This window comes from Coenobita brevimanus, chromosome 51, assembly GCF_032717465.1.
Source record: "Coenobita brevimanus isolate Jiangsu-jjx chromosome 51, ASM3271746v2, whole genome shotgun sequence".
NCBI lineage: Eukaryota > Metazoa > Arthropoda > Malacostraca > Decapoda > Coenobitidae > Coenobita > Coenobita brevimanus.
The window spans coordinates 40,199,188-40,225,609 of NC_137004.1; the positions used below are offsets into that span (position 1 = coordinate 40,199,188).

At 40.9% G+C, this 26,422-nt stretch overlaps 1 protein-coding gene across 1 annotated transcript in view; it reads left to right on the plus strand.

Moving 5' to 3' along the window:
- The first annotated feature begins 1,910 nt into the window (after positions 1 to 1,910).
- LOC145400271 (uncharacterized) overlaps positions 1,911 to 26,422 on the plus strand; it is a 142,041-nt gene continuing 117,529 nt past the window's right edge. The window contains exon 1 of the mRNA XM_080272828.1: positions 1,911 to 2,426. Within this exon, the coding sequence (XP_080128954.1) occupies positions 2,336 to 2,426 (91 nt within the window). The 5' untranslated portion in view covers positions 1,911 to 2,335. The remainder of the gene's footprint in view (positions 2,427 to 26,422) is intronic.

Genomic DNA, 26,422 nt, shown 5'->3' on the forward strand with positions numbered 1-26,422 from the left:
ATCACCCACTCACCTACACCGCCCACCCACCTACATCACTTTTCCACCTGCTTCAGTAAGCCTTGTCGTGGTTTTGCTGTAAACCTAGATGCAAGGAGGAAGCCCGCTGGCTTCCACCCTCTCCATCAGGGTGCAGAGGGAGACCCACCCGTCCCAGAACATAATAGGGATGGAGATTTAAATCTGCGCAAAAGTTCGTTTTCCTAGATAAAAGTAACTCTGGAGGACACACACACACACACACACACACACACACACACACACACACACACACACACACATTTTATATATACTGTATATAGGCCTATATATATATATATAAATATATTATATACATATATATATATATATATATATATATATATCTATATATACAGTATATATATATATATATATATATATATATATATATATATATATATATATATATATTATCAGTAACCATAATTTTCACATCCTTCCACCTGTAGCATCCTATGTTTGTAATACGTTGGCTATCACACTTATATTCATATATACAGCACGGTATCCTGGCATTCTAGTCTGTCCGCGGTGCAACCAAATAAATGCGTCTCATTACTGTGGGTGTGTTTTTTGTACGAGAGCTCTTTGGTCTCTCTCTCTCTCTCTCTCTCTCTCTCTCTCTCTCTCTCTCTCTCTGACCCGTATTCTCGTTGTTTAAGAGGCTCCCCAACACCTTTTCCTTACTGGTACATTTCTGCAAAAGTGCATTAATCTTCTTCCTTATGTTAAAAATGTGAAATATATCGATGTAAAAAGGATAATAAATACATCATCAGACTGAAAGAGTACATTCCTTCAGCTCGGGAACGTTATTCATTATAATCTTGCCAAATCCAGTAATTTTATTCAGCTAAGGTAAGAGTTTTCGAACCAACGAAGGTACAGCCTTCATTAACCCCTTCATTACTAGAAGCCATCTTAAAGTACTAAGAATAAACTACAAAATACATAATTGGACTGTAGTTTACATAAAGGTTTTCTATTCGCTTTCTTCTATCTTTTTGGCGAAGTTCTTTGGCAAGGAAGTTATCTGGCTTGTCTCACGTCTAACTCAACCCTTTTCCACGTCGTGCCACCAGCATTATCAACTTAAAACTCATTTCCCTCCTTCCATAGCTGGGCCGTATTACAAGTGACATATATGGCGTCGTAGCACTTCTTCCTTAGTGACTCATTTTGCTTACTGCACCGTAACATTCTCCTCCATGTTATTTATTTCGTTTTAATATCAATTGCTTCTACAGATATTTTGCTTAAATATCGGCAGATTCCATCATCACGCAAGATAATACCAAAATATAATGTGCAGAATAAATCGCCAAGAATAATAGGCTACGACATCTCCAAAGACACTTAGAAAACGACCCTCACTTCTCTCTCCTCAACATTTTCTTGTCGTGTCACCAGCCTTATCCACTGAGCTCCCCTTTCCCCTCTTCCCTAACTACCCTCTCCCCCTTTAACCCTAGGATACAAGCTCTTTTTCTAGCTCTTTTCCACCATTACCAGGAGTTTCTCTCAGGAAGTTCCGCTATGGACGAGTGCAACCCCCGCAAAAGAAAAACACATTGATTCTCCTCCTTGTGGGCTGCAGCGCCGAAAGGATGGCACACATGCGCAGGGGCGACCAGTGCGGGTCCAGAGGCAGGAGAATTATTGATCAAGCGCACAATCCTCTCGATGGGCAGATTACTCTACCTGCTGAGCTCTCCGTGTTCATTTCCGTCACTGATTAACTTCCTCTCTCGATCATGAAATACGAGAAGGGATATATACTCGAAAGGAAATGCATGACCGGGATCGCTGGCATCTCCTCCTCATCCAGACTTGCCAGGGATTCACCAGAGGCTCGATCTTCCAGTGAGGTGCCAGTCGGGCTACGCTCTCCGTCGAAGGTGGACGTGTTGTCGCTTTGCTCTCGGCTCGGAGGCTCTCCCAAGCACCCTCCCGCTAACTTACGGGGACTTGAAAGCAAATCTGGACATCGCACAGGTGGATTAATTAATTTCTAGTGCCGCAATCGCCTCGGCGTTGTCAAAAACTTGCTGGTTAATTTACTTTTGGATAGAAATTAAAGAATACTCGTTTACTGGAAGGTAGTGTTGTAATAAATACATATAAATTAAAAAGGATACATAACCTATAGAAAAATAAGAGCTAATTTTGAAGCACGGTAAGGTGATAAAGCGGGAACATACGTCTGGCTGACTTGGGAAACGATGAGGAACCAATATTCTAGAGATATAAAGTAAACCCAAGATTAATAAAGAATCAGTGGGGGAAAAAACACTCGAGCGATTCTCAGTGTCAAATGACCGGGAAGAGGATTACCGCCACAATGCGACCTGGATATATACCGAAGATGCCGGGCCTCCTTCACGTCTCCTTCCTGCTCCTCACAGGTAGGTTGACCCACTACTTTCCTCGCCTCATTAATTTCTTCTAGGGGATACATTTGACATATTTCACCTGCCGCCTGCATTGACCTTCAGAGACCTTCCGTGCGAGTATTCTCTTTTGGGAGCTTTATTTTTTATACAAGTTTTTATGTGGCCAATAAGGATGTGCGTTGAGGGGAGTCTGGGGTTTATCGCTCACATAACGACACACGGGATAACGTTTGGTCCATGCCTAGCCTCGGGTGCCTACGCTCCTGACGGGAAAAGATTGGGCGAGATGTATTTTTTCATTTCATATATCAAAACGTTTAAGAGATCGATCAGAAAGGCCGTTATGTATTGGGTAATAAATCGAGTCCTATGTACAGTCTGGGTCAAAAGTCTGCTTCCTATAGTTGATTTGCTCTTACTTGACAAAACTGGGCCACTCCTATAATTTCAACAAGTCGTGGGTGGTTGCATGAAATTCGATGACCCTTAGTTATGAGGCAGCAGTAAGTCTCCTTGGTTACTATTCAGATCGATCCTACAGTCTGACTACACTTGGCCATCAACTGAGCTGATAGGGGATGTGAATCATCGTCAGGTAACACTCTTTCCACTGCGTCTATTACACATTGTGGGTATTTAGTTATTTTCCTCCCTGATGTATCACTATCAGAGAATTATCTATTGGGCAGAGAAACATACCAGGCCTCTCGCTGCTTAGGATTATTAACCAGCGGAGGAAAGTGAGTAGTTGTAGTAGACGTGAAGTATTAGGCAAACTTCTGTCTCTCGCTGTAAATTTCTCAAGATAAGATTAATCAATTCCATTATTACATTTTTTTTCCCCCACAATATATTAACACTGGCCGCTTTGACTCACTCAGCTGAATAAAATCGTCTGGCGTCAGCTAAAATAGCAGAGTTTGTCGACCGTGAGTGAATTCATCTGTATCTTTTAAATAAGTACAAACTAATATTATACAATTTAGTGGCAATATTACAGACGTCCACATATACACTATGTAGGGGTCAGACGCAACAAGTCCCATACCAGTAAATCAGTTATCGCACATTTATTAACACTCAGGTTTCTATGATCCACTCTCAGCTGAATAAAATCGTCCATCGTTAATAGGAATGAAATAATAGAGTTGTCCCGACCACGAAATGGCTTAATTTGGTAACAGCATTACCTCAAGGTCTCCTAACTCGACCCTGATGAATAATTTAGTCTGTGTCTCAGCTAGAACAGAAAACTAGAACAGGCTACGAGAATTTAATGGTGGCAATAGTAACAGTGAAGCAACTATTACACATTCAGCTGACTTCGATCGTTTGGCGTTACCTGGAAATGAATACTAGACTATGAGAGTTACCATGAGTTACTACAAGACCATGAGAGTTACTGCAAGACCATGAGTTACTACAAGACCATGAATTACCACAAGGCCAAGAGTTACCACAAGGCCAATAGTTACCACAAGACCAAGAGTTACCACAAGACCAAGAGTTACCACAAGACCAAGAGTTACTACAGAACCAAGAATTACCACAAGGCCATGAGTTACCACAAGACCACGAGAGTTACCACCTACCCGTCTTCTCAACTACATACCTTACCTCAAATCTATAAAACCTTAACTTAGCTCTCTGCCGATTAATTTACTGTATTTTCAAAGATTTCATTATTGCAACTTTTACTCCACAAAAATTCCAAGAAAAAGTCCATAATGGCTAAAACTTCTCAGTGCCAAGAACATTATTTCTGCTCATGTTCTGCGGTATATTAAAGACAAAATCAAAACAACTCAATGCAAAGATCATTATTTTTCATATTTTACGACAAACTACAGTCAAGCTAAGTTCTAGTCCATATCAATACCATATGAACTTGTTTACTGAGGTACCTGAAAATAGCGGGTTATTTTGAACCATTTGTTGCGTGCGGCATATCATGAGTAAATATATCTGGAGTTGGCGAGATTTACGACCTGCAATTCGGTGACGTCTCTTTGCAGTTATTCTTTCTTCCTCCCAGCGTTTTTATTCCGCTTAAGGAGGCTGTTCGAACTGGAGGGAGCAGGTATCGCCTTAAGTCACTTCCTCACTACTACAGATCCCTTCTTTAAGTTGAAAGCAAATCGTCTGGTAGTGTCTTGATTAAAATGAAAATTACGTTATTGTGCTGAAGGGATTAAGTACCTAGCTTCACCACTGATAAGGTTTAAACTTTGAACTAGTCTGATGCCTAGGGGTTTTTCTGTAAAAAAAAAAAAAAAAAAAAAAAAAAAAAAAAAAAAGGAAATCATGTGGAGTTGGAAAAAATAGTGTGGTTTACGAAATTAACCCCCTCCACTAAACCACTGCAGTGATAAGGTGACACAGTTTGAACCTTTTGGGGGGATCAGGGTTTTCTCAGTTTAATAGGATGGCCTGGAGTTAGGACGAATAGACAATCTACGTTCTACCATGGCAGTGTTAAGATGTCAGTTTAAACTCCTTTATGGATGAATTTCTCTCACCTGAATTAAGACTGTGTGGAGGTAGCATGAAAAAAAAAAAAATCGAACCCTGTTAAGACCACGATATTAAAGCCCCCATTAATCCAATGGTATATTAATTAATTTATTTCACTTTTATTACCTCCAAATGAATTTAATAAGCTATGGAGACTTGTAATGAACATGTTAATGAAGGCTGTATTAAACTCCTCCAGCCCTTAAAGTCTCTATTAAGACGAACATAACTATCTCGTGGGTGAAGAGGTTTATTGCATCATGATGACGATTTACGATATAATTTGCTCTTGCTATGAACAGGAAGGCTGCCATAGATTGAGCGGCGTGGGGAGCTGCCATTAGGAGCCCACGGTCAATGTATACAAGCATCCTGGTGCCTTAAGAAACGAAATGAAACGATCTGGAGACGATTTTAGTCAGCTTAGGAGAGACTTTTTTTCCCCTCGAGTCCCCAACAACTTTTACATATTCCAGGCCTGTTTTTTTTTTTTTGTTTTTTTCTAATACTCTTGTAATGCGATGACGACTCACATTTTCATCCGCTACCAAGGCATCAGACTTTTCTTCTACTTCGTCTTTTTCTTCTCCTTCTTCTTACCTCAGTGAAGGGGTTCTCAAAGTCAGGGTGTTAAGACAGGCTTATAACTGCTCCTTTACTGCCAGGCAACCCTTTGAAGCTGAATGAAATCGTCTGTATAAGGCAAGGATAAAATAAGAACGAAACTACCCGTGACTTCAGTGACGTCTAAGTTAATTTATTCTTGCTATCAATCACCTACTTTATCATCTAAGAAAGTCCCTCTGGTGGTGATGAGGCCACTGCACGCTGCTTTTAACGCCAAGACAGTGAGACCAGTAGCATGATGTCTGCGTAAATATATTGCTGCTACTATTTTATTTCTAAATTTACTCTTGTCACGGCTAACGATTTTATGTTCCTTAAAGAAATATATTTTTCTACCAGAAGATGAACAGAGGAAGGAAAAAAAAAATAATAATAATCCATATACCATTCCTCCGTCGCAGTGAAGGAAGAATCTGCCGTAGTAAAGGAAGAATCTGTCGCAGTGAAGAAATTATCTGTCGCAGCGAAGGATGAAGCCATTGTAGTAAAAGGAATTAATCCAGTATGCTTCTACTAACATCACTAAGGATCCGATGACGCCTATGTAAACGTATTAAGACAACCACCATACGATTTTGTTTATTAAAAGAGTATTCTCTTGCAGGGATGGGGATAGTCCAGTTTGCTAACTCCATGGCAGTCTCTCCTAAGCAGAATAAAATCGTCTGGATGTAGCAAGAAAAAAAAATGTAGTGTGTTTTTTTTTTTTTTTTTTTAATTCTGACCTTTGCAGTGAAGAAGTTATTTTTCATTCCGACCATACAGATGAAGTATTTTTATTTTTTATTTTTCTCTTCATTCCGACCTACTAAAAGATCCTCATAAGAGACGCCAAGGAGTTAATGAAGAATGTACCTTACTCTTCCGGTTCGAAAAGTGTCTCTTGAGGTAAAATTAACCCCTTAACTCCGGGTGACATACTTCTTAACTATTTCTTGCTGCCGCCAGACGACATTTGCTCAACTTGGGGAAAAATCTCTTGTATCCTAAAGAGTTTATTAGGGCCTTTTCTAACCATCTCAGTTCGAAAACGTCTATCCCAGTCTGTATAAAATCCTTAGGAAATGAGAATAGGTTAAACAGCCCGGTGGTAGAAATAACAGATTGTAATGTATGTCATCGCCAGTGGAGTGATCAAAACAAAAGATGCGTGAAAACTTTCTGGGTTTAATAAATTGTTGGGCATTAGCGAGCATAAACTACTGAGCTTACTCTAACGAGGTGAAAGTTAGCCCCTTCGATGTTGTGACGTCTTGCACAAATCATTCTACCGCCTGATAGTTCTTTCTCTCTCTCTCTCTCTCTTAGTTTATGGACTTTCAAGCTGTTACAGAGTCTTCATGCATGGAGGACACCTGTAATCTGGTGTGTGGATTATAATTTATTTTTCCTTCCTCTGTTCTTCTGTTAAAAAATAATTATAATGGAGGGGTGGGTGAGATGCACACTTCGTTAGCCCCTTTACTATTATAAGATCACCTTTAGCAGAATAATAGTCGTCTAGTGGAAGCAAGAATAACCACTAAGAAAAAAAAGAAAAAAAAAAAAAAAGAGAGATTAAGATGAAGACAAAAAAATGAGATGTATCTTCTTAAGTTCAATAAAAATCGTCTTGTGGTTGAAAAAAAGAAAAAAAAAAAGCACCGAAAATATCTCATATACAGCCGTGGAAAGGAATATCAATTAACTTTTTAGTCCAATAAATATGAATCTTGTATACAATATTCTGAGACTCTCCTCAGACTGCAATACTGTGCTACGAAAATCACTGCTCACTTTTTCGTTATTTATCGCTATGAAGTAAATCGATATTTATGTTCGCTTTTGTATCTATAAAAAAAAAAAAAAAAAAAAAACTATTTTCGTTCGCTAGGGAAGCTTCCTAACACCTTCATCTAAGCAACTTGTTCTGCTTATTATACCGTGCTGTCCAACTCCTTATTACAAATTATTTTAATATCGCCATATTCTGCATGGATAACGTGCAGAAGGATATTACCCAGCCATATTAAAAAACAAATCGCTAAGGAAGAGATGCTAGAAAGCCTTCATAACCGGCGAGAAGAGATGTAGGATGGTGGCAAGAATAAGAAATAAAAAATACCGGAATGGAGAGGTCAAGCTCAAGGCAGAGCACTGAGCTACATAATGTCCTTTCAAAAGCAAAAATTCGCCGGCAAAAACACGCCAACAATCCCGCGTCGGCATTGTGTCCTGCCCTCCGTATTTCACATTCCTCGCCACACCAAAGGTCAGAGAGTTGCCTTACATCTCATATTTTGCGTATACTTCATAAAATAAACTCGTATTTCATTAACACACTTCTCTCATGAACACCAGAGAGTATCCTGACATTTCATACTCTTTTGTTGTGTTCTTCATTCATATTGTTACCGTATCAAATAAATGCAGGAAATTCACGTAACATCATCTTGAACGTTACAATTCATACCGTTTTGTTGTGTGCTTCATAATGCTGTCATATTAATGTAGCTATTTCATGTAACGCCATCCTATTCGCCATTACAGAACGTTCTTACATCTCGTGCTTCTCTGACTTGTTCTCCGTACTTCTATCACATAAATGTACTGCGCGTAACACCTTCCTCCTGTACATCAAACAGATTCCATTGCTATATCTCATACGGTGCTTCATATTGTTATCATATAAGTCTTTCATCCAGCCTAACACCTTCCACTGACAGATACAGCAGGGAATTGTAGGCCTGCTTTTGATCGATCCTGTCTGCCGTGAGCCTGAATAAAAGTGCGTCGGTAACAGCGGAAATGTTAAGATGTAAAAAAAAAACTTGGAGAATATTAAAAGGTGTAATATGAACAAATAAAAACGAGTATATGCTGGAACTTCAGGGCATTTTGGTTAATGCTCTGGTGTGGTGTGGTGCGGTATGAGAGGGTGGTATGGTGTGCTATGTGGTGTAGTGTGGCTTCACTGTATGGCGCTTAAGTCTACGGGAATGAAGAACCTTGTTTCCGAAAATCGTTAGTGAAAGAGATGGACAGGGCCGCTTCTCGAGATGCTTCCACATAAGACACATCGCCACAAAGTCCCACAGACGAACGAAAATACGACTATTTTGTAACATCTCTTTCTCGCCAGTAAATTTGTGCTTAAACCATCTTGGCAGGCCTATCCTCTCGTGTTTTACTGATGCAAACTAAGTCGATATTAAGGTGTATCTTGATAACCTATGAGAATACTATGGAGTCAAAGGAAGAAAAAATTATCTTCCCACCTCCGTCCGAAAAAAAATTTACAACCGACGAAATAAAGAGAAAATCCAGTCTCTACTAATTCAAGCTTCAAATGGTTCGACTTTTCCGCTATGAGTTCGTCAAACTTTGGAAAGATGTTTATTTCTCTCTCTCTCTCTCTCTCTCTCTCTCTCTGTACATCCCTAAATGGTGGATGAACTAAAACACGATCGAGTAATCTTTGAGGCATGCAGCACTGACCTTTACTGGTGATTTGGAACTTGTTTGAGGTCACTCATTAACAACTTCCTTTTCTCTCTCTCCCTCTCTCTCTTTTTTTTTTTTCCTGTCAACGTGATGGCTATATTAGCGATTAAGACTGTGTGTGTGTGTGTGTGTGTGTGTGTGTGTGTGTGTGTGTGTGAGAGAGAGAGAGAGAGAGAGAGAGAGAGAGAGAGAGAGAGAGAGAGAGAGAGAGAGAGAGAGAGAGAGAGCAACAAATAAATATTTCCCATCTGTTGTGCTGTCTTGTCAAACCTTCCATTTCTCCCTGCTACCCAGTCATTTATATTTTATTAATTATTACTATGATGATGATGATGATGATTATTGTTGTTATTTTATAGAAGATGAACAGAGAAGGAAAAAAAAAATCCAATAAACCAAAATTAAGCGTTTTCACTGTCCATAAAAGAAATCTATAACAATTGGACCTGAACTGCTGTGGGTTGAAGTTTATTCCTGAAAATACCAGACGATTTTATTCAGCTTAGGAGAGACTTTACGAGCTGGTGGGGTTAAATTTGGCCTCCATTAACCCCTTCGAAATGAGAGGTCTTTCAAATTTTTCAAGAAAGTAGGAGACAATACCTGGAGAAGTATTGGAAAACGGTAACGCACAGAAATATATACCGCAGTAAAGTTTTGTGTGTGTGTGTGTGTGTGTGTGTGTGTGTGTGTGTGTGTGTGTGTGTGTGTGTGTGTGTGTGTGTGTGTGTGTGTGTGTGTGTGTGTGTGTGTGTGTGTGTGTGTGTGTGTGTGTGTACGCGTTTTTGTGTATCTAGAGCTATTACGGTACTTCACCTTTCACAATTTACTACCCCATAATGCCACACCTGAGTAAATTACAGGTATTTTCAAGTAACAACTCCACTTACTTCCCACACCACATAATTCGCCTTTAAGATAAACACCTGGGACCGGACAGTCTTTGACATTCAGTAGGAGGAGTAGCACATGTTCCTAAGCTACTTATTTTGCATTTCACACCTAAATATTCTTCTCGTAGGATATCTTCTTAAGCTATTTATTTTCCTCTTCACATCTTAGCAATCTTAAACAGTCCGCACTTAATACATGTCTCCTCGTTGCATATCTTCTTAAACTATTTATTTTGTACTTCACACAAATCTTCTCGTTGCATATCTTCTTAAGCGAATTATTCTGTATTTCACACCTTAATTATCTCTTCGTAACATATCTTCTTCAGCTTCTTCTTCTTTTTTTTTTTTTTTTTTTTGCATCTCACATATTCATAATCTTCTCGTGGCACATTATCCTTAGCTACTGATATTGCTCTTCACACCTTAATTACCTTCTCCTAGCACATCCTTGTAAGCGACTTATTTTGCACTTCACACCTTAATTATTTTCCAGGAGCATATCTTCTTAAGCTGTTTACTTTGCACGTCACTAATTAATAATCCTCCTATATGCCATTATCGCAAACTATGCCAATATTTAACATATATAGTATAGTATAAATATAAATTGAAGAAAGTGTGCAAGATTGAAGAAAAATCGCCAAGGATATCGTTATATGATGTCTCGTTTGGCCACCTACAATACGGCTCATTATAGTAGCCTACGTACTCAACTGGGGGGAAAAAAAATAACAATAGTAATGGTGGTGGTGGTGGTGGTGCTGGTAGTAGTAGTAGTAGTAGTAGTAGTAGTAGTAGTACTGTGCTTGGAAAATAAACAAAATAGTAATAATAAGCAAAGTTTCTCACATAATTTTCATCCCTGGCGTGTTATGCTCCTCTAATTTTACTCTTGGCCGGTTACCTAAAAATACAAGACAAATTTTAAGCCAACGTGACGAAAAGGGAGAGAAGCATAATACCGGACAGTAAAATTAAAAGGCAGAATCTCCTTGGTCATTATCATAAATTCGGCTTTGGTCACGCGAGGAGATGCCAAGGCCTTAATTAAATCTTAAGACACAAGTATAAGATATTGGAAACCTGGAAATATGGTGGATGATATTTTTAGCGAGACTATTATTTACAGATTACAGAATTGGAGCATCCTAATTTACACTTTCGGTACGTTGACGATTTTTCTGTTTTAATCTTGGGCGTCAGTTCGATTCCACAAGAGGCAGTATTTATTATTATTATTATTATTATTATTATTATTATTATTATTATTACCGGTATTATTATTATTATTATTATTTCTTCTTCTTATTATTATTTTTATTATTATCTTCATCCTCTTCCTATTATTATTACTGACAACCCTTTCACTAAATGGTGGACTCTTATTATAAACAAAATCAGTTGGTGGTATAGGTCAGTCACTTCAACCTGGTCCATACTTTCGTCTTTTTGAAGCTTAGTGAGTTGAGTGGCAGAAAAGGACAATGCTACGGCTCTACAATCTTCCCATTGCACTTGTTCGTGACTAGCACCATATTCTAGAGTTAATCCCTTACTACACCTCCAGCATTCAAGATGGTGGCGTGACATTTTTAGACCAAGTCAAAGTGAACAGAGTATACCAAAAATTTATGTGTAGCAACTGCAAATGTATAAGTAGATAAAATAAATGTCACCACACTAAACGGGTTAGGCAAAGCGAAAAGGAAGGAATGGAGGAAGTGCTAAAATGAGACTGACTAGAAGTGAGAAAGGCCATGGCGATATCAGCTACACCAACCCTTGATGCAATTATACGTATGATCGGAGCCATTCACACGTAGACTGATGGTTCGAGTGAGAGGAGTTAGTCTACTGCAGAAACTGCTACGGTGTCGACAGCTTATCTGGAATTAAGCCTAGTCCTCGACAGATTTGGCTACGACTTAAGCTTAGCCCCTTCACTACGATGGTGCTCTTTGTGTTATTCCCTCTACCTTAAGACGATTTTTTTATGTCACTTTAGCAGAGACTTGGCAAATACAGAAATCGAGGGCAGCGAAATGGCAGGGGACTAGGCGACATGGAGGCGTTTTGTTTACAGCCATCCCATACGTCTGGCTATAGACAGATAGACAGATAGCAGAGACTTTTCAGACTTTAAGGTTTAGACAGTCTTCATCAACCACTGCCCTACTGAACTAAATAAAGCAAAAGAGTAAATTAAAAAACAGACATTCGTATATTGCCCAAGTTAATTATCCATTCGTAGTCTGATGGGCCTATTGTGACGCGTTAATTTGTTGGATTAACAGGATTGGAGTCACTGAATTAGAAAGAACTATAAGCCTGGCACTGGATTAGAAAGAAATAAAAGCTTGGCACTGAATTAAAAGCTCAGCACTAGATCAGAAAGATATATAAGCTTGTCACTAGATTCGAAAGAAATATAAGCTTGACAGAAGATGGAAATATAACCCTGGCCCTGATATACGTAATTTATCTTATATTACAATTAACATTACACGATTTGATTACTGTTAACATTACGCGATGTTATGCATATCAGAAAATCGTACCAGTAGTGCTGAGAAAACATAAAAAAAAAAATTCTCTTTTCCCCATTTAATATTTACTTACAGATAAACACAAAAACCATACAAACACCAAACTCAAGCCTACAATACGTGCTCCTATAAAAAAAAAAAAATCCAGTTGCATCTAGGCTATGAATTATTGCACAATCATCTCTCATGCAACACTGATCTTCATTAACCTGTATTTATAGTCCGTATTCTCGTTGGTAAAGGAAGCTCCCTAATACCTCTCTCTTAACGATTTATTTCTGGATATGGGTGATTAATACCTTTTTGTACGTTATCTGTGCAGAGTATGGCGTTATTGGAAGGATTTATGTAACACAGAAGAGGACAGCAAGATGCAATACACAAAATAAATCGCTAAGGAAAAGGTGTTACGGGCTTCCTGAATCGACGAGAATGCAGGCCTGTGTGTCATTTAATCCACCATCAAAACTGAGAATGAAAAATGCGCCTCGAAAATCGCTATCGATGGGCGTATGCTGACAAGGTGATTGGGGATTAGCTGCTTAAATCCCATAAAGACCCCTGAGATGGCTTAATACTCGTTAAGGAGAGAGAGAGAGAGAGAGATGGGGGAGGGGGAAGGAAGGAGACTCTAACATGTTAAATATCACGACAAAATATAACCACAGAATCAAAGGGTACAGAATCACAGAACAACGACCTCAAGAAGACTCACAGAAACCAATAATAAACCAATCACCAAGAAGTCCAAGGCCAACAGAAATAGCCCAAGGACACAGAGAATCCATATATACACCATAAATATTCTAGTCATATCGTGCCTTAATATTCCACACCATAACTCAATACACAGTCAACACACAAGCACAAATATACCAAAAATACTCGAGTTATCCGTCAAACTCACACATAACAATGCATCACAATACACCAAGGGAACAAAAGTCTTACATAAACGTGTGTGTGTGTGTGTGTGTGTGTGTGTGTGTGTGTGTGTGTGTGTGTGTGTGTGTGTGTGTGTGTGTGTGTGTGTGTGTGAAGAAAATAAAGTTAAATATTCACCTCAATAATTACTCGACACAAAAAAGACAAGACATTCTGCACCCTCATTAATCCATTAGGGTCGCACTGCATGTGGTGCTGAGGTCTCCTTTACGCCTCTCCTTTAGCGATTTATTTCGCTTATACATCTTAACATTCTCTTATAATTTTTTTTACATCGCTTTAATACTGACAGAGTTTGCATCAACAACATACAAAAGGATGAGGTGTAATAAACAAAATAAATCGCTGACGAAGATTTGTGACGAACTTCTAAATCAGCAAGGTTATTTATACTGTTTTACTATCGATCTTGCATCAACATCGCACACGGGCGATATTGAGGTTTAACGTGCAGAATAAATCGCTAGAGAAGAACTGTTACGAGATCTCCAATGGCAATTAGAATACGACCCCAAGCTCTCACTTTAATGAGCCTATTTTCCTCTACTCTCACTCCAACAAGCCAATTTTCTTCTGCTATAACTCTAAAAAGCCTACTGTCCTTTGATCACACTCCAACAAGCCTAATTTCTTCTGCAATCACTCTAACAAGCGGATTCTCCTCTACTCTCACTGAAACAGGTCTATTTTCGCCTGACATTCTTTTCAGCCCCTCAATCGCTGCAACAACAACCTCCAAACTGTGCCGTTATTCACGAAGCATTTCCATACCAGAGCAGAGCAAGTGAAGGGCCAATGAATTACACAGAAAGGTAGTGAAAGTGGCCCAACACCGGTTTTGCTCTTGCCTCGACAATCAAGACCCGTGGAATTGAGGTGATTGAACAGGAGTGGAGACTGGTACTTATTTGTGTACCTAGGGACAAAGAAGATCGACCTAGTTACGGTGTTGTTGTTGTGTTGTGACCCTAAGCACATTTGGACCTGTACCGGGTGGACTGAAGGCTGAAGCTGCCTCTTTCCTGCAGTCGACAATCCCAGATTTGGGGAATAGGGGGGAGCAGCACAGGGATATTTGAACAATGACATGGTTATACCGATACCACTGTGTAAACTGTCCCTCTCAGCACCACTACACCTTATGGCTTTGTGTGTAACTGTGTATTCATCTACTTGTATGAAAAATAAATGGATTACAGTTAATTTAAAAATATATCCTACGTCTGTCATCTGTTTGGGAAATGTACAACCATGAGCAAAAAATTCTCTTACAATCCTGTCAATACTGTGTCCTGCCTTCCATATTTCTCATTCCTCCCCAAACGGCAGAGTATCATTTCTTCTTATACTCCTCTGCTGTTTGCCTTATACTCATTTCACATAAATAATAACGAATGTAACATCTTCCACAGCTAGCAGAGAAGTGTCGCCACACTTTTGCTCATTGCTGTACAAGACCTATATTATAAAAGTGGTGTAAAATGTCACTGACAAAGGTAGGTGAGAAGTGTCGCCTAACTTTTGCGCATTACTGTACATGGCTAATATTTTCGAACCAAGTGTGTAAAATGTCACTGTCAAAACTAGCAGAGAAGTGTCGCCAAACTTTTGCTCATGGCTGTACAAGACCAATATTTTAAAAGAGAGTGGTGTTAAATGTCAGAAGATATCTCACCATCGGCCACCTACACGCCACCGGTCACTGCGTCACGTCGCCAAATCGCTCTTGACAGCACCACCAAAATTAATTTCTCGCCATGTAATAATTTCAGCCGGCAGACCACTTTTCCCTTTGTCCAACTGTGTTATTATTCCGGATGTTAGAATATACTGCTGTTCTTTTCATATCCGACAAATTGCAGGCGTCGTTATAGTATGTTGTTCTAATGTAAAACCTGTTATTTTATCCCATATCCAACTTGTTATTATGTATGTACTTATAATCAGCTGTCCAGCACATATCTACCGTGGTATCACTCCCTCGGTGCTGGAAAGGGGTTTCTTTATGTGGTGGCACCGACAGGACGAGGCGGTGGAGCTGCCGTATATATAAACGTCCCTCAGTCTCCTTCCTATCCCACGAGAAGAGGATGAAAGACTGCAGAGGAAGTACAATTCTGGCCTGTAGTCCACCGAGTTCTCGTTCTTCCCATCATTCGAGGATACTGCTGTTCTCTCTATATCCAGCTTGTTATCACCGTCATTATATTGTTAGTCCTTCAATATTTAACTCGCTATTCTACTTAGACATTATATATCAGACAGTCTGCTTTTACTCACGTCGTCAGAATAATTTCGTTTTATTCATATGTAACGGGTTATTTTTGTCATCAGTACATCCTGCTGGTCTCGTATATACACCGTGTTACTGACGTTATCTGAATATCTTGCTTGTGCCATATTGCATGTTTTTTTTATTTATATATTTATTCGTTTATTTTTGCGGTCAACTATATATGATGTAAAATCCTCCACGCTGTTATTTTTCACGTCTTTGTATTATGTTCTTCCTTTCTTGTCACGGGTTTCTCTCCCGTCACTAAGTAAATGTTGTTCGTCCTACAGCGAGAGTGTATTATTATTATTATTATTATTATTATTATTAACACCAAACTATGCTTATCTTCCCATATCCGATATTAATTTGTTGTTCTCGTATCAAAAAAGTTAATATTCGTGTCGTTATCAACTTCTCGTCCTTTCTCCATCCAACGTGCTATTCCCATTAACGGAATGCCTTGCCGGTTCCGTATCCTGTGCGCTATCAACGTTATCAGATTATCTTGTCCCTTCATTACACAGACACTTATTAGATCATGGGCAGTACCTGTTAACGAGGGATAGGAGGGTCTGGTTGCACTTCTTCCTCGCCAGTTCATTTACTGATATTGCACGGTGTTATTCTCTTGTATGCTACCGGTACAGTACGTATGCAATTAATTTCGCGAGCTAAGCAATACAGAAGTGAATAATGAAGTGTAATGTTCATACTAAATCGCTAAGGCAAAATTGCTTGAGAGCCCCCTTATGGTGTAGAAGTCCGAAAAAGTTCTCCTTGAGCTAAAAATAAAACAGGATACATAAAAGACTTTGAAAATTACGTCCTCTTAGTGAAAGGGATCCCAGACAGGAATGCCATCGTTTAACAGAACCCCCAAAGAATTTTGTACTTCACACACACACACACACACACACACACACACACACACACACACACACACACACACACACACACACACACACACAATAAATACATAAATAAACAACACGAGGGCAAAGACTGTCGTGCGTGATGCAAACTCGATGCTTAGTTAATATTCAGATCCCTGCCTGCCTGTGTAGTGTTGGGGAGGGTGTCGGGGAGGGTGTAGGTGTTTGCCCACCGTCTTGACGTATCGACCAAGATGGGAGGGGTGGGGGGAGTCGAAGGTGTCGGCTCTTAGGGTTCGACAGAGGGGGGAGGGGAGAGGGATATATGTTGGTGGATTGTGGAAAGATATGAATCCTTCCTGGGTATACTGTTTTAAATACGTGATCAAGAGGCTAGTAAATTTTAGTTTTTGTTACTCGTGTAAAGTAAATTACATATATTTCACAAACTGACTATAAGAAACAAAAAAGTCACGACGTACTGTACTGCGATACGTGTGGCTCGACCTTTTAAGGGGACTCTGGTACCATGACCCAAGATATGCATGAATTTGTTTGCATCCTTTCGTTTCTGCTCATGACATGGGCTCTAACACACCAGGATGGGTACTACAGATTACCGGTATCAACTTTTACAGGCATCCTCACGCGACGTTATTTTTGTAATGTTTTCCGTAGTTCGATAAATGGTGCAGGAGTGAGTGATAAATACAGCTGCAGCCAATAGCTAATCGTTACTTACTTCTGGGATTGAAGAGTATCGAAGCGAGATTACAGTCCAGCTTGAAAATTAGTGGTCATTCTTTAGCAGGTTCTCGTTGTGCTTTGTCAGTTACGAAGCTACATTGGTTTTACTCTAACGTGGTCCAGATTTCCATCCTTTAGCAGCTTTTTTACGCTGGTCTGTGGTGGACAACGATAGCAACATGTTCCATTGTTAATCTCTTGTTACAACTAAGTATTCAAGATGCAGAGACGGCAATTTTAGGCCAAGTTACATTAAAAAGGGCATAGTATCTAGTTAGTGGGCTATGTGATGGTCTCTCTTTTCTCTGCCTGCCAACCACCCTTAACGTAACTCACACTCATCGCTTCAAAATAATGGTAGTGTGTTTGGTGACAGAATATTCACTTTTTTACACCCTTTACACACAACACTCACACTACTCATATTTACAGCCTTTAAATTAGGATAGAGGATTTTCTGACGAATTTTTGACTCCATTTTTACGTGGCTGGTAGAGTTGGGATGACGACAATAATAATGATGATGATGATGATGATGATGATAATGGTGATGATGGGCTTTCTGGCCATGTCTTTGAAATGATCGTGTTCTAAGTGTCATCATTTAGGTCCTATGAATAATTACCAAATGGATGAATTATACCCACTTATTGAAATCAATAAACACAAATTCTCTCTCTCTCTCTCTCATTCGTAAAGCGACACTAACAAGAGCTGCAAGTCCGTGCAAGTAAGGAACACACCTATAACTAATCTTGAAAAATATAATCAAGTCGAAAGAAGAAAAATTTGTATATATATGGTCGAGAGAGAGAGAGAGAGAGAGAGAGAGAGAGAGAGAGAGCGAGGTGGGTAGAGGGTGAGGGTGAGGTGTGAGTGCCAGCGTCGCTCAACAGATGGCGTGGTGGTGGCGTGGGAGCGCCTGGAGACTCTCATTCACAGCCACTTCTCACAGGGTCTCAGCTAAATGATCTGAATGTAATTACAGTTGTGTGTGTGTGTGTGTGTGTGTGTGTGTGTGTGTGTGTGTGGAGAAAGAGAGAGAGAGCTGTGCCAAGGGTAACCAGGATTCATATTCAGGCCCTTGTTTTATGCGCGCACACACACACACACACACACACACACACACACACACACACACACACACACACACACACACACACACACACACACACACACACACACCTCAGTAAATATATTATCAAAATACCACTATCTATATAAAAGCTAAACTGTAGCACTGGACGCAATCATTTAACATCCATAACAGCGAGGCTCATGATTCACTCTGCGCCTGTTAATAATTACTATGGGATATTGGCCAGATAATAGTCTCTTGCCACCAAAACTCATTAATTTCTACATCAGATTCACAATGCTTTCACGTATAATTACTCAATATCCAACGTGTGATACTCTTATTCCCTGGTAAAAAAAAATACTGTAATGATAAAACTGGCTTTGACATAATATAAAGCTATTGTTTTAACTCTATCACAATAAGATCCATGAAGACAGTCGATTTTAAGATGAGCGACCTTAACATAATATTTCACAAACGTTACAACTGCTATGAGTCTGTATTTGAGTTATCTATATGCTGTAACCAAGATTTTTTTTTTCTATAACTACGCCATTGCAGACCTACGCACTGTACTAGTATCAAAGTTACAGTCAGAGTCTTCGTAGAAAAGGGAAGAGTGAAGCGGAGGGTAAAAAGGTTCTTTGAAGTACTGTAATTCACTTTGCGAGGTGATGGTATGACACGGGTCAGGATGGATGGAGAATAGAATTTGGGAGACCTTGGAGGATGGGAGAGAGGGCCGTCGACTGGGAGAGAGATAGATAGAGGTGGGGAGGGGTCGGTTGTCGAGTGGGATGGAGATGGATGTAGATAAATGATGAACGATAAGAGGTTGAAAGGGGGTAAGGTGGAAAGATGAGAACGAAGGTTTGGAAAGAAAGAAAAAAAAGATAACAGTGGAGCAGTCATGTGCAGGGTAAATGGGCAAGTTGACTGAGACTGAAACAGATGGTGAAAGGTTAGATCAGGAGGGTAGAGGTTATATAAAAAAAAAAAAAAAAAAAAAAAAAAACGATATATACAGACAGAAGACTGTAGAAACTATATCTGAAAAGGAATATGGAGAAAATATAATGCAGAAGGATAAGGGACAAGTTTTGACAATCTTGGGTGGAGTGGTTAGGATGAATGACTGATAAAAATGATGCAAGAAAGAGAAAGATCGTTTGAAAAGACCGAAGAATATAAGTTTCCTTTTCTTTGACAAGTAGTAAGATAGAGAATAATACGTTTAAACAGAAATAAGAACAAGAAAGAATGTTAATTAAGAAGTAGAGGTGAAAAAGAAGACAATTTTGAAAAGTAATGACAACACTAAATGGAAAAATATGAAAAAAATGAAAACAAGAAAAGAACATACATATTTTCAAGAAGTAATGAGAAATCAAATTATAAATGAAGAGAAATGAAAAATATACAAATACAACATATATATATTTTTGAGCAGTAATGAGAAAATTAGATGGAAATGAATGAAACGAAATAAAAAACAAAAGAGCAAATACTCTTTCCGAGAAGTAATGACAAAACTGTAGAAAGTAAATGAAGAGAAATGAAACTAAGAACAGAGGAAGACATCCGTGAAGACATGATGAAGGGTGGGGCACGGTGGAAGGGAAGGCGTAGAGACTGACTAGAAGAGAATGTGGGGCAAGTTACTATGGGTTGTGTAACGAAGACAAACAAGGATTACACTGATGGAAATTGAAGAGCGAGATAAGGCTGCTGAACTGACTCACTGGGGGATTCTCTCTCTCTCTCTCTCTCACACACACACACACACACACACACACACACAGGGATACACATGAAACCTGAGGAACCGGAAGACTCTCTCTCTCTCTCTCGGGATATATTCTACCTACCCCAGACGATTTCATTCAGCTCAGAGTGCAAAACAAATCACTTAGGAAAAGGTGTTAGGGCTCTTTCTTACCTGACAAGAACACGGACGTATGCCAACATTAGGATGCTTTCTAAAAATCCACCTATTCATGGTCGCTCATTCTCTAGGCTTATATTTCAGCTCCCCCAGACGATTTCTCTCAGTTTAGATTGAGCTATAGGAGCCTGAAAGTCAAACTCATCAATAACCGTCTTATGGTCAGGATAACTCTTGTATGCTATTCTGGTAGACGATTTTACTCAGCTGAGAGGTAGTGACGGACGCCTGCGAGTGTTAAAAGAAAAGTAATAATAATAGCACAAGAAGTAGAGCCTATGACGATGTGTGGGAGGAAGAGTGACTTGTGGGGAAGTGGGATATTGTGGTCGTTTAGTACCAGGTTCATCTGAATGTGAACCCAGTCGACTGTTGGTTGAAACTGTCCTCCTGAAGCTCACCATTCTACTTTCGGGGGATAGGGAGTGTGTTTGAGGGGGCATGTGTATAACCAGGCAGTTCCACCACCGATATATGTTGGTGCCATCTACTGAAGGCGCCCTCTCCAGCACCAGGGAGGCAGATAAAAGAGAAAGGAGTGGAGGAGGCTGGAGAGAATCGATTAATCTCGGGATGATCAGGCCTAGATGGAAGATAGCCCGGGCCGTGAAAGGAAAAGGAGAGGAGGGGATTTGCTGGGTAAGAAGAAAAATGACAGCTGGAGACAGGAGAGGCACATGAAAGAAAAAAAGATGAAGGAAAAGGAAAGGGAAGAATCAACTGTCAGCGACAGAGAGAGAGAGAGAGAGAGAGAGAGAGAGAGAGAATGGTGAAAGAAGAGGAGAGGGAAGGATCAGCTGTGTATAAAGAAAACTGGAAGTAGGACATAAGAGATTAACGTGAAATTTATAGTGGTAAAGGTACCCACCATCCATTCACCTGATGTAGTGCCATCTTTAAGTGACTTTACACCGAGCGATAAACCAAACAATTTCTTATAGCCCACGCCACCATCCACTACATTGGGTGGTAACCATATAATTTATCAAACATTCACCTGATAGACCAATGGCTTAAGAAGCTCCAATCAGATGTAGCCCAAAAGGTATACGGTCGAGGGATGGTTGGGTTTTACTGCTTACAAATTTACTGTTCGGGGAAGAGAGACTGGTCACGCTCGCCTTCAATGTATGGAATAAATTGGCTATCCCCAGGCCCCTAAGCTCCTGATGGTGTACCCGTAATAAATAATTGGACGACGGACAGATAGGTATAGATAGATGGAGAGTAGATAGCCTACAGATAGATAGGCGGATATATGGGTATATGAACAGACAGATGGATTTAGGTTCATACAGAGATACATACATACATACACAAAAATACGTCCACAGATACAGACAGACAGACAAACAAAGAGTCTGACGGACAAATACAGATACAAACATACATAGATATCTAAAACACAAATATACTGATATAGAGGCTGGCAGGCACACATACAGACAGATAGATATATAGACAGACAACCAACCAGACAGATAGATAAATAAATAGACAGAGAGGCACTTGATAAGATCAGACAAAGAGGAGAGGAAATGAAGACCGTCCAGTAAGAACAAAGACCCAAGATTGTGTAAACTGAAAGGGAAGTGAGTGGGAGGAAAGACACACACACACACACACACACACACACACACACACACACACACACACACACACACACACACACACACACACACACACACACACACACACACACACTGGAAACTCAGAGAGAAAAGTTTAGAGTTGGGACCATGGTAAGAATACAATGAGAGAGAGAGAGAGAGGTGGGGGGGACCGAGAGCTTGGGCGAAATGAAACACACAAACCAAACAAAAACTTTTAAGAACTACGAGGAGGAGAAAAGACACAAGAGAAGGAACAAAAGGCTTCACAAACTGACAAAAACTACCGGGCAAAGCGTTGTGAGAAGCCGCAGTTCACGTACCATAAAGGAAAGTTTCAGAATAAAGAACCACACACACACACACACACACACACACACACACACACACACACACACACACACACACACACACACACACACACACACACACACAACGACAGTGCTTCTTCCCTCTTCCTAGTTTCCTCGTACATTTTGAACTTCAGACTTCTTGTTCTTTAGACTTTCTCAAAGGTAAACTCCAGCCTGTGCGACCTCCCGAGTTTCCTGGGTATGCAATTTTAGCCCCCTCCGTCTTGCTTTGATGTTAGCTGTGCATGTCCTGCCCGCCCGCCATCACAAGCACGAAGTTTACAAGTGGAAGTCATAACACTGAGTCAACTATTGTGTTGAGCCAGGCGCTGTAAAAGCCTTGGTGGAAACAGATGGCGTGTTGATTCGATGCAAGCGACGCTGGCTCTCCATTATCAAGTTTCACCAGCACATAATTTCTCCCTTGTCTTTTAAACAAACGCGTGACTGATACAGGCCTGTCATCTGTGGGTTAATTCACAAATATTATAAGTTTACAGTGCATTCGCTGTCGTAACTAAATCTATTTTCTGCAGGAAGAACATAACGAAAGAAGTGGGAAGATAATATGCACTATTCCTTCCTGCAAAAGCAAACTTACAACTGGGTAATGACTGGGTGTGAATCGACTTCCATGGATGAGTTATCGTCCTTCACCTGGAGTCCCCATGCTCGCGTAAATACACTATTAGAGGGAGATGTTTTATGCTTTTTAATGGAAAATGAAGAGGAATGAACAACAAATTAAATAAAAAATAAATCCTTACAGCAGATTACTGTGTAGGTGTCTCCATTCACAAGAAATCTTTAACAATTGTACCTGAACTGCTGTAGGTTGAAGTCTGGGGGGAAACTAATCTGGGAAAGCGAGTTCTTGGTTACTCAGGTGCCTTTAGGTGAGGTGAGGTGCTAACTGGCAGGGTTAACAGCAGAGGTTTGCATAGCTAGCTGGGCCGAAAGTGACACCCAATTCCGGTTTCATTACGATCATAGGTAATCTGGATGTACAGGGAAGCGACCTCGACACAATACCTCTACCCATTCCTTCCCCTACCCAGCAAGTAACAACAGAATACCAAGACACACCACGTTTTCCCAGAATCTTATCTCTCTACCTTGTACGAAGTGAAATTCTTGTCTAGTTTTCATCTACTCTTGCAAAGCGATGACGTCCTTCCACTCTTCCTTGCTGTTTTCAGACGATTTCAGTCAACGTAGGAGAGATTTTCGAACTGGAAGGGATAGATACCGCCTTCATTAACGCCTTCACCACTAAGGAGCTCTCCTACGTCGAAAAAAAAAATCTGTTAGCAACAGGAACTACAAAAAATTACGTCCTCAGGCTGAAGAGAACAGTAAAGGTTACTTAATGTGTTCTCCCGAGGACCATAAAACTGTCATTTTCTTTATAGTCATTTATTTTGGTAGAATTTGTCTTGACTGTACTCAGTCATCACTGCCGAACAAATATTTTAACACTGTACACTCGCAAGTCACAGTTCTGTTCATCTACTCCCAGCCATGAGGGGAGGACAGCCACAAACCGGATTATCACGCCAAATGAAGACCTGCTGTCCGGCAATAAGGTGGGAGAATCGGGTTGGGGAAATAAGAAATATTGAAATTCAAATTTAAAAAAAGTTCAAAGTGGCCTCCCTCATCGCCAGACGTGTGTGGATGTGGATGAGGATGAATGTGAGTAAGGCGTGGAGGAGGGTGGGGGGGAGAGTGACGAGGTGGGTGTTCCCTACCTCTGCCTCTACTTCGTTCTCGCGTGCCTCCACCTCGTCCTACTTTACCTTCACCTCCACTTCACCAACTTACACCTACACTAATAGACTTGCATATAGACTAGATGCTTCAGCCCCCACCTCAGCGCCCCCTTCAGCGCCTTCTCCGATGCCCTCACCTTTACTAGAGGCCGCCCCTGTCCCTCACGCAGAAGAGGGCGCCTCGCTTCCTACAGGTAAGCGAGACACTGCTACCCTTCGATCTACAGGGGACGGTGCCTGGAGTGACAAGGCCTCTTACTCTGTAGGATAGGAAAATAGAGTCAAACTACCTGTAGGACACGTAGACGGGGATGTCACTGCCTCCCGATCTACGGCTGAAGATCTGCATGTCTCGTCTTTAGCTGTAGATGGCGGAGACAGGGGCACTTCATCTACCATTCCCCCTTCTAGTGAGGAAAAATCCAACTCACCCACTCCCATTGTGGAAGGGTGGCCTCAAGGGGGCCTGCTGTGGGAGTTTCTTCCCATTGTGGTCCCTCCTATAGTAGCTACAGTAATTGGAGAGGGTCTGGGCCGCCTTGTGTGGGCTAGTACAGACAGTTTCCTAGCCTGGGCTGCTCCAGGGCTAGGTACTGGCTGGGGGGAGACAGTGGGAAGGGCAGTGAGCACGCTCGTAGGCGTTACAGTAGGACAGTTGACCGCTAAGCTGCCCAGGCAGCGGGAACGTTTCATAATGGTGCTCAAATTGGGGTTGGCGCTGGGCATGGTGTACCTAACCGTTAGCCGTGGGAGTGCCTGGGCCATAACGAAGATGGTGGAAGGTTTGATTGCCGAAGAGAATGGTAAGATAGTCAGTTCCTTCGGCAGCAAACTATTCACCGGGATGGCAGGGGAATGTGTAAAGGTGATGTTGACGCAGTCCGAAAACGAGCTGAGACGCTACGTAAAAATAGGAGTTGGTCAGGCATGTAAATCGTTGGTAAAAGATCCCACCAAACAAGGACTGTTCGACATCTTTATATTTAAAAGGATATTCTCCAGGATAGTCGGAAATTGGGGCGGGTACATCGCTGATAAATGCTGGTTCTATTTCCTACCATCATAGTGACGAATATGTCACCATCATCACCAGTATCCTCCGTCATCGTCATCATCAATCATCCCCGTCGCCCATCATCATCATTATCCTCCCTGGTGGCTCGGTTGGAAGACCACTCACCTACCAGTTCAAGTGAACCGAAATAGAGTCCCGCTCTGGCTGCGCTGCTAGTCTAGGGAAGTCAGCTCTGACCTGTCGTGTACAGATCAAGAAGCGCTGTGGTGGAAGACCTGCAAGGGTTCTTAGCTCAGCGAGGTAAAGATTAGATGGTCTGTCCCCTTGTGTATACGCCTCACTCCAGCCTCGATGAAGCTTGGTAGTGTGTCAGCGCTCCTCAGGAACCGCCGGAGTCAGCCTGTTCATGATGGAAGAATGACAATTTTAGACTACGTTGACAGAGTACAGTGAGTGTGCCTTTGTGTTGCTCGCAGAGTTTCGCCAACTTTACCACAGCCCCGCCTGAGACAAAAGTTTATGCATGTGTGCTGACGGATAGGAGCATCTCAGGCTTACAAGAAAACTTTTTTTTTCTGTGAGAGTTGGATGTCGAATTTGCCCATGTGTTGTTTCATCCCTCTCTTGCGTTATGAATATTTGGAGTGTATTTTCACTCCTGGTAACGATGCGGGCTGGGACACATTTGTATTCGTTATTAAAACCATAAATATATATTGCTGAGTAAATGGAGGATGAAAGCCATTAACGCGAAACACGCTATCAGGTAATCTGAATCAGAATTCAGTTAGAGCCCTTTGATTTTAATGGATGTCTGAATACACACACACACACACACACACACACACAATATGTCATCATCATCATCATAACCATCCGGAACTCCTTTCCCACCCTAAGGCAGGGTGAGGAGTAGCACGTCCAGACAGCCCGAGTTCGCCCAGTCCAATGGACCACGCTTCCATTCACTCATCATTCAAGCCCCCGGAATCCTAGCTCTACCTGATACGCCAAAAACATTCACCTCATTCTGTAGCTTTACATACCCGTATCCGACGGAGTCAATCCGGACGCTGTCACGTTACAAAGAGGTACCACAATGCACTTCTCACAACATTCATCCAGCCAACTCGATCTCTTGCCAGTTCCCTAGCCGTACTATATATTTATCATTTCAGGCCGCTTGGACACACTGCGTTTGATGACAAGCCTTGAGTTCGGAGGCAGAGGAAAAAATAAAACTAAGATCACTGGTTAACACTAGCATGAGAAAACTGCTGCCTCCAGGTGATTTTATTTAATCTTAAGGAGAAATCATCTTATT